The 13,511-nt window shown below is 42.8% G+C and overlaps 1 protein-coding gene across 1 annotated transcript in view; it reads left to right on the forward strand.

Annotated features, from left to right (window-relative positions):
- The window catches only part of RASD2 (RASD family member 2), a 30,726-nt gene extending 18,048 nt beyond the window's left edge, over positions 1 to 12,678 (forward strand). Inside the window, exons 9-14 of the mRNA XM_023936079.2 lie at positions 300 to 386; positions 1,228 to 1,331; positions 3,062 to 3,173; positions 4,065 to 5,197; positions 8,584 to 8,884; positions 10,354 to 12,678. Of these exons, the coding sequence (XP_023791847.1) occupies positions 8,614 to 8,884; positions 10,354 to 10,883 (801 nt within the window). The 5' untranslated portion in view covers positions 300 to 386; positions 1,228 to 1,331; positions 3,062 to 3,173; positions 4,065 to 5,197; positions 8,584 to 8,613 and the 3' untranslated portion in view covers positions 10,884 to 12,678. The remainder of the gene's footprint in view (positions 1 to 299; positions 387 to 1,227; positions 1,332 to 3,061; positions 3,174 to 4,064; positions 5,198 to 8,583; positions 8,885 to 10,353) is intronic.
- Positions 12,679 to 13,511: the final 833 nt, after the last annotated feature.

A 13,511-nucleotide genomic window follows, 5' to 3' on the forward strand; every position in this document is an offset into this window, starting at 1 on the left:
AGTTTACTGGCTCCTGAGCACTAACTTTTCAGCACTGCTGGATGGGAGGAGCACCAAGCAGGAGGGATGAATGTGGGAGGGAGGGAAGGTGAGGGGGTGGAAAAATGAGTCTGCTTTACTGAATAATGAGGAGAGTGAAAAGGAATGGGAAAAGAGAGAGAAAAACTGGTTTAAATATTTAATCTCCATTGCATTTGCTTTTGAAGAGGAGACAAAAGGCTTGGAACATCTTTTGTCTTGAACTAATTCTGACCAGAGATGAATAGCATGTGATTGTCACTTCTGTCACTTGCCTTAAGGTGGAGAGAAACAGATTGGTCCTGCTGCATCAGCCCAGCACATCAGTCTCTGTCTCCAGCTGCAGCCAGTGCCTGAAGCTGCAGAAGGTATTCAATTACTCATGACAGTGAAACCTGGCTTTATGAGCCTACATTGTCCTGCATCCTGGTGCCAGCGTGGTCACCATGTGTGGTGCCTGAGAGCTGCACCCTTCTTTGGAGAAGGAAACTCCTTGGAGAGGTCTGAGGAGCAGTTGTGCCTCCCCATATAGTAAGTCACTTCATTTAAGTCTTCACCATTTGAAACCAGGTGGCTAGTGCAACACACATCAGCTCTAATTTCCCCTTCTCTCTCCCCACTCCTCTGTACGTCTTTCTACCCAGCCTCCTTCTGCCGCATTCTTTCGCTTCCCTTGACTTGCCCTCTGTAGTCCTCCCTCTCTGCTCACCCATGGTCTAGGCAGGGCCAAAAGCCATACAGGTGCCTTGTCTACCAGTCCCAACTGCACAGTTTGTGGCACCTTCCACAGATGAGGCAGCCCCACAGAGGAGCTGGCAGGACCTGCATGCTGACATCAGAGACAACAGCTGTGTGTGCCAATGACCATTGCATCAACAAACCGTAAAATAGAACAGTTTAGCTTGGAAGGCACCTTAAAGATTATCTAGTTCCAACCCCCCTGCCAGGACTCTTCCACTAGACCATATTGCTCAAAGTTCCAGCCAACCTGGCCTTGAACATTTCCAGGGATGGGGCATCCACAACTTCTTTGGAAAACCTGCTCCAGTGCCTTACTACTCTCATAGTAACTATTGTTTTCCTTAATTCTAATACAAATTTCTCCTTTTCCAGTTTGAAATCATTATCAGTTGTCCTATTCCCTCTCCTTTCTTGTAGACTCTGCTTAGGTACTAGAAGGTGCTATAAGGAATCCCTTCTCTTTTCCAGGAAAGGAGAGACAGTCTTTCAGGCTGACTTCATAGAAGAGGTGCTCCGTCCCTCTCATCATCCTTGTGGCCCTCTAGGCCCACTCCAACAGGTCCATGTCCCTGGTATGTACAGAGCTGAATGCAGCGCTCTAGGTGAAGTCTCATGAGAGTTGAGCAGAGGGACAGAATCCCTTCCCTTGACCTACTGGCCACATTTCTTTTGATGCAGCCCAGGATACAGAGCTGTGAGTGCACATTGATGAGTCATGTCAAGCTTCTCATCCACCAACGCCTCCAAGTCCTTCTCCCCAGGGCTGCTCTCAATTCATTCCCTGCCCTGCCTGTATTTCTTCTTGGGACCACCTCATGTGTAAGACCATGCACTTGGCCTTACTGAACTTCATGAGGTTCACATGGGCTCACTTCTCAACTCTGTCAAGGTTCCTCTTGATGGCATCCCATCCCTCCAGCCTGTCACTCAGCAAAGCAGGCACAGCCCTTCATAACAGTGCTGGTTCTCTGTAGCCACTGCCTGTCATCCTCCTAAACAGCCTTCGCTGGATAAAAACCTCATTTAGGTTTTCTTTAAAGACTGGAGGTGTGGGAGGGAGAAATGCCTCTTAGAGAATAACACATTACTACCCTGGCTTTTAAATTGATAAATATATGTAAGATTTAAGAAAGGTTGATGGTCTCTGACTAACCAGAGAAAGCTGCTAAGACTGGGAACTTCTCTTGCTTTGTCAGAGACTTTGTCTCTCTGATTTACTTATTCCCTTTATAACCCTCAAAACAAAGAGATGCTGCCATCCTGACTCCTCAGATGAGGGCAGATGTAATGTGACTTCTCCACCAGAGCCACCCATGGGATGTCTTTAAAAAGGTAGGGATTTTTTGACCTCTGGTCTCCTGAGCCCTGAGGCAAAGCATGAAACCCAGCTTTTTGTCAACTCCTTAACTGGTAGCACACCAGAAAAAATGAAACAAAAAACACCAGCCCAAAAAGCTACAACAGTGTCTTTCCAGCCTCTGAAGCCTCAGAGTTAGCAATTATCTTTCAAAAGTTATTACTTCAAAAGTAATGTATTATTTTACTAGGTGTTCGATAAGAGATCAAATAAATCTAAGGTGCCTAGTTAAGAATGTTATTTTATTTTATTAGCATTTGGGGAACTTAACTGGTTACTTGAAATGCTGAAGGGAATAGCTGAGTAGGAGTTTGGGCTGGGTGAAGCCAGCTAGCCAAGAGTTTTGCATTTGGTTTACAAAAGAGCTTGAGTAGGCTGAAATTCCAGGCGGATGAGATGGTCTCCACTATGACTACACTTCTCTCTTATACACTTCTCTCTTAGTAGAGAACTCAGTACACTTGGCATGTGAGCCATAGGGATGAAAGAGGAGTTTATTTTCTGTAGCACTACAGGATTTCGCTTTGCTGGGTTTTGTGGCCATTCCTGTTCCTATGGCAATGATACCAGGTTGCTGGTCACTCTTTTTGGATCAAAGCTACACAAGAGCTGACAAGACACCAGAAACAGTCCAGGTTTGATCTGAACTAATGAATTAGAAATGGGAAGCATCATATTTTATGTCAAAAATTTGTCTGAGCCATGAAAGTACTCCCCCACCTTTTGCCAAAAGGCTCAGGAGCCGACAAAGGAGACCTCGTACTGTGGTCCAAAAAGAGTTCAGTTCTGCTCATAACCCAGTATCAGCTCAGTACTGCTGCAGCTCTTCAGTGGTGCTCTGCCACATCCTGCCCTTTCTTCCCAAATCTGAACTTGTTTGCAGGATCTGCTGCTTCCCAAATATGTTGTTCATATTCATTCAATGTTGTTTTGCCTTTGTGTTAGCCTGCGAGTCCCCAGATGCACATCCTGCTTAGGATGACCGTGACCCTGACTTCAGTGGGAGCTGCTTCCTCTCACAGACAGTTCCAGCTGGACTCATCCCACAGCCTGTGCTGTATCCTTTGAGGTCTGGGGGCACCGACACTCACAGGCGTGTCAAGCTGTGCCTGCAACAGCCATGGAATCCTCCTCAGTGGTTGCTGTGGATGGCTGTGGATGGGTTCTGTGCAGCACCAGGACTGTGGGCAAAACAGGGAGGCTTTATTCCAAGGGTGGCAACAGAAACATCCCTGTGCTCTGAGGAAAAAGAGGAGAGAAAGTGAAGCATCTTGGAAATTCCTCAAAAGGTGCAGAAATTGGTGAGGGAAGGAGGCTTTGAAATTATGCATACACTGTGGTTGAAAGATTCTCTGCATTCAACAAAGAGTAAATTTCTCAGAGGAAACAAAAAAAAATCCACCCAAAAATTAAAAAAATAAAAAAAAAAAAAATAAAGAAAAGGGAGAACTGTGGGAGACCTGAAACTCTAAATGTTCGCTTCTAGAAGACTGTAATACTGTGCCTCCTTTCCATTTTTCTACTGTCACAATATCTTGAAAAATCTGTGGTTTTGTTCCTTTCCTGCCCCACCCCCAATTAGGAGTTTAAAGTGAGAAATGCTGAAGTATTTAATTTCAGATCTTTGAAAATCAAGCTTTTTTATATATTTTAAAATAAACTCATAGATCGAAACTATTCAGAGAATAAATAAGGAGAAAAAATTCAAGTAGATCAGCAATGAAATAAACTGCAAACACAATGTTTTACTTGGGGTTGAACAAATGCCTTGAATTCTCCCTATTTTTAGTTTGTTTCTCTCTTTTTCCTGAGTTTCAGTTCCACACACTTTCAGTTTGTTTGACCTTTTTTAGCATTTCTATTATTCATCCCTAGTTTAGTTTTTAATTTACTTAAATATTAATGGAAGAACAACAGTTACACGTTATTTCTTAATCAAACCAACCAGCCATTCTAATGTAAATGTCTTGAGATTGAGCAAACAGAGAAAGCATCCCATAGAGCAAAAGATTTACAGAAATTATGGACAGAAAGCCCCTACTTGGGGAATGAGTCAATCTGCTGCTGTCTGGCAGAAAAAAACAGCATGGAAATATAGAGCTTTTAGAAACAGCTTATTTGCAAGGTAGATGAATTGTCTGTGTCTCTCATACACACACACTAACTCGTTCCCCACACATGCATACATACAGGTCTCTGGTGGAAAGACAGGGAATGTGCAGTCTGCAATGCACATGAACTTTCTGTTTAGAGGAGAAAAGATTTTTCCAACAGGCACAAAATCCCACCCCCTCAGCACCCCTCCTTCCCCTGTGTCTGACACTGACTTCAAGGGAGGAGTTGAGCCAATTATCTGTGAGTCCTACAGAAGGAAAATCTGCAATTTGCCAGTAGTTGTGAGAGAGAGAGGGAGAAAGGCAGGGAGGGAAGGAAAAAGATTTAACTGGCAAATATAAAGAAAAGCCCCTTCTATCCTAGAGAGAGAATATTTTAAAGCGAATCTCAGACCAGAAGAAAAGAAGCTCGTGGGGAGGGATGAGCCAGATAAGATCTGGGGAAGCATAGAGTCACCGCAGACAACTTCCATGCCTACCCTGATCTTTCTGCAGAGGATCTGAGGCGGCAGAGAGGCAGGGTGGGCCAGCTGCATGCACCCACTACCCTGCACGCGTAGGTGCTGCTCCTGAAATTCTTTCCCCATAGAAGAGCCTACAAAGTACAACTTGCAAGAAAAAGCAGTGTGAGCAGGAGAGACCGTTTCTCCTTTTCTTGAACTGAGCCTCGAGGAAAGAGCTCATCTGCCCAAAGGGAAAAACTGTCACAGGTTCTGAGATTCTTCTTTAGCTTATGTCGGTTGCCTGATCCAATACATACGCCTATGGGGGAATGCCCTCTGGAGTCCTGCAGTCCTTCCCAATCCTGCTAAGTTCTTGGCAAATACTGGAGAAGAACTGAGCCCAGAACAAGCAACGTGGGATCCACAGAACAATAGCCTTTTACAACAGCAGCCACCTCTGATTAAAATTATCAGCTTCATCAGACTGCACCGAGACCCAGGACTGCTACTCCTAGGAAAGAAAGGTAAGAAATCAGCACGGAGTTTGTGGCGAGAGTAGGAAACAAACATCCCACAGGAGTGATTTTGGAGTGCATGAAAATTACAGGGACACTAGTAGTGATTAAGAAGTGACAGGTCTGTTATGCATGATACAGTTTGTGTCTGCCTATGTCCTTTTCAGCTGGGTGCAGTGATTAACACTGTGGTGGCAACAGAGACACAACCAGCAGCTGAAGACAGAGGAGTGCAAGGGAAGTAGTTCGGAAGTCTGTTCATGAATGGGGAGTGGTAGGGAGAGCATACACCCTGATGGGAGGATGGAAAACTAAGGTGCAGTAGCTCTGGGCAGGTTGAATAAAGAAAGTCTTCCTTAGGTATCTCCCTATTGGTGCTCAGGCTCAAATTTGCAGTACCTCACCGGCATTCAGACAGGCACTCTCCAGAGCATACAAAAGCAGGTTCATTGTCATTCATTCCTATGCCTGCCTATAAAAAGAGAAGTGGTGGTTAGCAGATAGAGAATAACAGAGGGAGTCAAGAGAAATGGGGTTTAATGTTGATTTTGGATTGTGGTTTCAGCTCTTTCTGATCAAATGAGCTTTTCCCTTTATTTAGTGTTATTTAGAGATAACATTAATTGCCTGTGTTTCAAAATTTCAACATTTTGAAATCCCTTCACTGTACCAATATAAAATACTAATAAAAACTTTCTAGCATCAAGCCAGTACATAAAGCAGAAGGTACCACTGGGAATTAATCTGTGCTTAAGTATTTAATAAACTGGAAGGAAAATATGTAGATTAAAGCCAGCTGGAGGTTGTTTGTCTCCTCATTCTCTTCTGATTGATTTTGCTTTACTTAGTACATGAACATGTGGTCTCTCCCTGTTTCCTTTCTTCTGTCTTTAATCTTTTTCACTGTATCAGCCCCTGTGCTCCCCCTTGCCTCTCCTGGGTGTCAAGGCTGAAGTTTCATTCCTTTTCTGAGGAGGAAAGAAGGCAGACTGTGTTGAACTAGAGAAAAACTGGACTGAGGGGATAAGAAGGCTCAAATGTAAGCTCCCAGTTCAAAGGCACACTCTGAGTCAGGCTCGCAGCAGAGGTGATGAGTAGCAACTCCACAAATCAAAATGCTGAAAAGCATATTTTGACTTTGAGTGAAATGAAATGCAATTAAGAAAGCACAGGAGTCTTGACTGAACACCTTGACAGGTGGAACAAGGACAGTATAAAGTGATCAGGTCCCTCAGCACGCATGTTCTGTACAGGACATAAAAGGCATTCGCTCAAAATGTGTAACCATGCTCTCTCCCAGATGCTTTTGCACTGAGTTGTACAGAACTGCTCTCTAGCAGATGTAAACCACACAGGCCACTTGCCCTCATGCAGCTACACTGGTCCATCATGGCCTGAAGAGCTGCCTCACCTCTAGATGCTGGTTCTAGGCACTAAAGTTTGTAGTTTTTACGACACATCTATTTCCCTGCTTTTCTCTGCCAAATAAATAAGCCTGAGAGGGTGAAAGGAAGCATTTTTTTGTCTACCCATGGATGCAAAACAGTACTGGACTGGCTGTGGGGGATAGCGTACATGGCAGTGTTTCAGAGACTGAATATGGTACTCCTGCAGTATTGGATATAGGTCCTGTGGTAAACAAAACACAGAGTCCAGTTCAAATACCAGCTGTGCTCCTTGCTGTCATTTTTCCCACAGTAATCCCAACAGTACTGTAATTCTGCATGTGTGTGTCCATCCAAAGTTGTGTTCTGGCATTAATCTGGCTCTAATATTAGCCTGTGATTCAGAGTGTAAGCTACTCTGAGGAGAACATTGCATTTTCTTTTGTGCATTAGGTAGGTCTGAATATGCTGTTGTTGTGCTGCAAATTATAGCAATAACAACAAGTAGTCATGTTTTGCTGTTTCCTTGGGCTTATAGCACAGAGCTTGTGATGATGCTGGATCAGAATTCCAGAGACTTCTTTATTTAGCAGTGACTGTATCGTCACTGCTGCTTTGGTGCTTAGCGCACATTAAACGAAGTAAAGTATTTTAAGCTCTTCCCTGCAATAATTGTCAGCTACATAAAAGCTTGGGAGTTAAAAGTCACTCAAGGGAAAGATAGGAATCCAGATCTGGACCCAGAAATGATCTGTCAGTGTACATAAAGTACTTGCATTGCAATATAAATAAACAACACCTAAGTTAAATAAATGGCACAGTGGGAACTTGATTATTCTTTAATAAGAACCTAGTAACCAAAATAAACTCTGTCCAAAGTGTGCCTCCTTTTTGGTAACAGGCAGTTTCCCCTACACAGAGGCTGTATTTTTCTTTCAGCACACAGTTCATTTGAACAGGTATATGAAAAAGGTCTGAGCAGCACTTTTTCTTTCCTACCAAAGTTCCTGCATCTGAGCGCTATGTCAAAATGCAGTCTCCAGGGCCTCTAGACTTATTTTAGATGTCATGGGTTGGAAATCTTGTCTAACAACTATTTAAGATGGCTGTCTTTCATCTTCTCTCCTCCTTGTACGTAGCACTGGTGCTTAGTAAAGCCAGTGGCACCCACAACATCTGTATGTATAAAGACTGGAATTCCTAAAAAAATCTGTTTCTGAAGTTCCACCCATTGACAGCCATCCTCCTGCAACAATGATAGTTTGCTTATAGGGAGTTCCCACGCTACCAGTCCAAACAGCAGAATTAAAATCTGGTTTCTAAAAGGTCACTGGAGGCACAGATCTTTGAATTTATCACCAGCCAGTGCTATTTTGTGGCTCGCGCTTCCTGCATCAGCAATGAATATTGCATGGGACCAGCTATTTAAAGTTACTGAGATGTCTAGCTTGCTGATGTTAAGCATGATTTTTGTTTCTGTCTGACTTTTGGCTGATCTCAGAAAATTAGTATTATGGGCAGCTCCTATTTAGGCAGCCAGACGGAGTGATCTAGGTTCGAATGGCAGCTGCAGTGGCTGTAATATATTGGGGAATGTGACCTCTGTGTTTATATATCTAAATGAGAACCAAGTTCTAGTGAAAAATCTGGTAATTTGTAAGTGACACAGATGGTGGGAAGGAACCCGGTGTCTCAGTTGAAGCGCAGCTGATAAATTCAGCCCTTAATGTTTAGATGGAACAGCAAATGACAATTCAAAAGCATGCTATGTTCAGTGTAAATGGCCTCATTTTTATATTACTTTAAAAGAAAAGAAAGAACAACAACAACAATAAAACAAAACCCACTTCCTAAAAATGAGACTGAGAAAGTTTAAGCATTTCCAGTGAAAAAAATTCTGTATAGATCTTGTTTACTCTGCTCTGCTATGCAGGACTATGCTCTTTGGCAAGCTTGTAGTGAGAGTCTGCCTTATTTTACCCTCCATTTGGTTTCTGATCTTTCCTCCAGCTCTGCTATTTCCTCTTTCAGGACCAAGCAATGATGAAGACTATGTCTGGTGGAAACTGCAACCTGAACGTGCCGGCCAAGAACTCATACCGCATGGTGGTTCTGGGAGCCTCCAGGGTGGGGAAAAGCTCCATCGTCTCACGCTTCCTCAATGGCCGCTTTGAGGATCAGTACACTCCCACCATCGAGGATTTTCATCGCAAGGTCTACAACATACGGGGAGACATGTATCAGCTGGACATCCTGGACACCTCTGGGAATCACCCTTTCCCTGCCATGAGGAGGCTTTCCATCCTAACAGGTGAGAAAGTCAGGGGGAAGGTCATAAGGATAGATGTTAGCTTGAAAAGTGTGGCCTGGAGATGACTGGTTTTTGGGAGATAGCTAAAGGGACTGCTTGATTTGCTGCAAGATGCATTTCTATAGAGAGATATTTCCTGGCTGGTGTGTCCACAGCACTACAAGGAATGCATTAGTCACAATGGAGAAGTCCAGTGGGTAAAGATCTGAAATTGAGATATTCCCTTATCCATTTACCTTTCCCTCCTGCTTTATATTTTTATTGAGGTCACAAATAAATGTCTGAATGCAATTCTGTGGGTATAAAGAGCAGAAAAGGGAAAATTAGGCATGTTGTTATAAGACACACAGAGTGAAAAATAAATATAAAATGCCCAAAAAGGGAATTCTAACCAATAATGTCCCAAGGACTTTTTTATTCCTGAAATTTCCAGCCTGATATCCTTGATTTAATATTCCAGTAGAAGGACAGCTTTACATCCTTTCTCCTTAGTCTGTGTCTAATCGAATGTTTAAAGACAAAAAAAGGGGAAATGGTGGGATCATTTTGCATCTTTTCACTGTCAAGTCGTTCCTGCTGTGGGCTAAAATATATAATTATAAAAGTGACAGTAGATGTATATTCAGCCACAGCTCACAGCAAACCTTCTTTCTGAATTCACTATCCACTTTTCTACCTGGCCAGTGAAACATGACATTCACATCTGACAAGGCTACAATCCATATTCACTGAGGTCCTAGGACCATTTTCTAGGATGCAAATGTGAGCTTTAGTCCCTGAAAGCTCACTTAGCATGTGCCACATGAATGTCATTCAACAGGAGATGATTTGCCTTATTTTCTACTTGCAAAAGGAACTGAAAGTTGGGAAATGTCAAAAGGAGATGCCAGGGAATGTGTGTCATTTATATATTAGGTTTTTTTCATGGTCTGCTTCTCTTGAGCAAATGCAATGACAGCAAAGCAGAGAAACCTCTTGTTCCTGACTTGGGTGTTCAGGACTGATTAGCTGTAAACCTTCAGTTCAGGTGTTGCTTTGTGTGTTGTGTAATCAAGGGGTTGAGTGTCTACCAGCTCTCCACTCTTTCTGGTGTCAGAACAGGATGTGTTTTACGCAGAGATACAAATGAAAGGAAGTAAAAAGAAGAGCAATGCAGCATAGCTGAGATAGAAACATATTTATGAAAGAGATAAAAACATGCAATAACTTTCAATCCCAGTGCAAACTAGGAATGCAACTGGGTATGACTGGAGTAACATCATAGCCAAAAGTCTTTTCCATAGCACTACAGAAAAATGTGGGGAGTTGAATCAGAAGAACTAAAGTACAGCTGAGTGAATAGGTGCCAAAGGACAAAGCAAAAAAATATGGGGAGGAGATGGAAATAAAAGAATTGTATTTCAAAAGTTGCTCCTCTGAAACTGGTGTGACCAACAAGCCTTTACAGTATCTTTTTTTTTTAATTGCAGGGGATGTTTTCATCCTGGTGTTCAGCCTAGACAACAGAGAATCTTTTGATGAGGTCAAGCGACTCCAGAAACAGATCCTTGAGGTCAAATCCTGCCTGAAGAACAAGACCAAGGAATCAGCTGACCTTCCCATGGTGATCTGTGGCAACAAAAATGACCACAGTGAAATTTTCCGCAAGGTACGCACTGATGAAGGTGAGAATCTTGTCTCCAGTGATGAAAACTGTGCCTACTTCGAAGTGTCAGCCAAGAAGAACACCAATGTGGATGAGATGTTTTATGTCCTCTTCAGCATGGCCAAGCTACCTCATGAGATGAGCCCTTCCCTGCACAGGAAAATCTCCATCCAGTATGGTGATGCTTTCCAACAGAAATCCTTTCGGATGCGCCGACTTAAAGACGTGGACGCCTACGGCATGATCTCTCCCTTCGCTCGCCGGCCAAGTGTCAACAGTGACCTGAAGTATATCAAATCAAAAGTTCTCAGGGAAGGTCAGTCCAGAGAGAGAGAGAAATGCACAGTCCAGTGAAGGAGGTTTGCACTTCTGTCTGAAGAAAACATCCACACGCAGTGCCTTAAAGAAAAAATGGTCTGTGGAAGCAAAGAACGGGCTAGTGGGGTTTTTCAAGAAAACCCAACACGGAGAAAGGATAACTTCCTGTGGATTCTGCTGAGTCACAAATGTAAATAACATCAGCCTTGAAGATGACTGGGAATGATCATACACCTGAGATACATTTGCATTCTTTTGTCTTTGTAATGTAGCTCCTCTTCATTCCCGTTTTTGTTTGAAAAATACAGTCCTGAGAAGTAAAGACATTTCAAACTTACCGTTACGAAGAAAATCGATCAAAAATGCACAGAAGGCATTGACAGTCACCAAGCATGCAGCTCTTGCTAAGAGAGAGGAGGTTATGTGTGTGTGTGTGTATATCTCTGTGTGCCCATGTGCACCTGTGCACGCATGTGTGGAGTCATCCTTTTAAAAACTGGGACTTGCATTTCAAAGGGCAGCAGTCTTAACTGAGCATTCCCAGATTGGGAGTGGACTCTATATGTGGATGCATGACTTTCACTCACTTCCGAGGGCACCTGCATTAAGAATTGATTTTATGTTTGTTGGGACAGTTACCATTTGACATTGACATGAATGTTCGTTTGTATTATAGATTTTATTTGGGATTTGTTGGGTTTTTTTATTATTTGGGGGTGGGTTTTTAGCAAAATCAGATGGCAAGTGCATTTAATATTAAACAGTGTCTGCTTTCTATCAGTGAAAGGTGGTTTTCCTCTGTAACACTTTCTAAGATGTGCATTGATTGAAAGTGAAATTATTCTGCAAAAAGCCAATGCATTTGGCTGCTTTGCAAGCCTGGTGTGATGTTGTTTCTCAAAGCAGCCACACCAGTTCTGAGTATCATAATACAAATGCCACTCCTTGCCTTGCTGGCCACTGGACTAATGATTCCTTCCTCTGCCTGTATCAGCTGAGAGTGACCACACTTACATATAGAATGAGACCACTTCAGAGCCAGGATTGGATTATTTTTCAAATATAAGAACTGAATGGTTATAGGGCCAGTTCCTTTATATTTCTTCTGCTGACATGCTTCTAGTAATTTTGTTCATAATTTCCCTCACTGTCCAGTAAAGGTTGTCTTGATGGAAACATTTGCACTGCAGAAGTCCTTCAGAACAGAAGCTTTGTCCTGGCTGTTCAAACAGGACTGAACTGACTGGTCAGATAAATCTGGGGCTGTCCATTCACTTCTTTCCTTTCTCAGCCCAGTACAGGCATCCTTATCTTCACCTCTCTCCCTGTGCTGCTTCTAGCTCTGTTGTTTGATGAGCTCTTGTACACCCTCAGAGTCCAATATATTCTCTCAAATGTGAGCTTGCCACTTTTGCTGACTGGAACGAGCTGTGTGCACACATATCTGTGGGCAAAGCATGGCCCCAGGACAGTAAACAACAGTAGAATATATATGTTATATATACCTCAGAAAGACCTTTGGATATATTGTCCTTCCCTCACCCTAAGTTCTGTGTTTGGCTACATCTGCCTTGCTGTGTCCTAGGCAGAGCTGTGAGCTAGTTTGTGCTATAATTTGACAGGAAACCAAGAATGATGATTGTCTGTAAAAATTAGCCTCTGGGATTCAAAATCCCATATTCATTTATCAACTCCACCCTTCATTGGTACTGTATTGGTAAAATACACTGTTCTTTTAATCCTGTTGCCAGGGCAGCACCTTTCTGACCATGTCTCCCTCCCTATCTATAAATATGTACATGGTTTATGATTAAACCTGATTTATTTATTAGCTGTGTCCTGGTTTGGTTTTGGTTTCTTTTTAGTTTTAATTTCTCCAAGAATAATGAGGAAGGTTCTGTATTTATGTTGTACAGATATATCTAGGTAAGTGAGTTCTGGGTTGAGTCCTGATGAGATCTCCTGTAAGTTCTGAAAGAGCCTTTTATGTCCTCCAGACACCAGGGGCTACACATTTGCGTGTTTGGAACAGAACTGTGTCTATATCCATATCTATCTTTCAATCATCTTTTTGACCACTAACTTATATATACAGATATCTGCAGAGCAGACAGTTACTTTTCCCTATGCTGCCTCCAAAATGAGAGAACAACTCTCTCCTTCCTGCACAGAGCTGACGTGTTGATCCCTGGTGCAATTTAACGTGGTCTCTGCAGAGACATCACTGTTTATGTCCACAATCTCTCCAGGTTACCATCTGTACCTCCCAATTCTGTGAGTCCTGGTCCCTCTGAGCACATCCTCACCACTCCACAGACTCCCCACCCAAGTGTGTGACTATAATACGTATATATGTATGTGTACGATCAGGCTCTGGGACTCATGTGACACAAGGTTTTGGAGGGGGTTTGAAGATGGAGTGAGAAAGGCATAAGTAATGGATATTGGTTGGGCTAAGGGACCCTGGGATACTAAATGAGAACTCCTTGCACTATAAATTATGGCCTTACTGACTCTGCATCTGCTCTCCCTGGCCTGCAGGATAAAGCTGAATTTTTAAAGTCTTCAAAATGTCTTTGTCTTACCACATTGACCTTACCATTATTTTCCCTACTTATCCAGATCTCCACAAACACACTATTTCCATCTCCACAAAGACACCAG

This window comes from Cyanistes caeruleus, chromosome 4 (assembly GCF_971803275.1).
Source record: "Cyanistes caeruleus chromosome 4, bCyaCae1.hap1.1, whole genome shotgun sequence".
In the NCBI taxonomy this organism is placed as follows: domain Eukaryota; kingdom Metazoa; phylum Chordata; class Aves; order Passeriformes; family Paridae; genus Cyanistes; species Cyanistes caeruleus.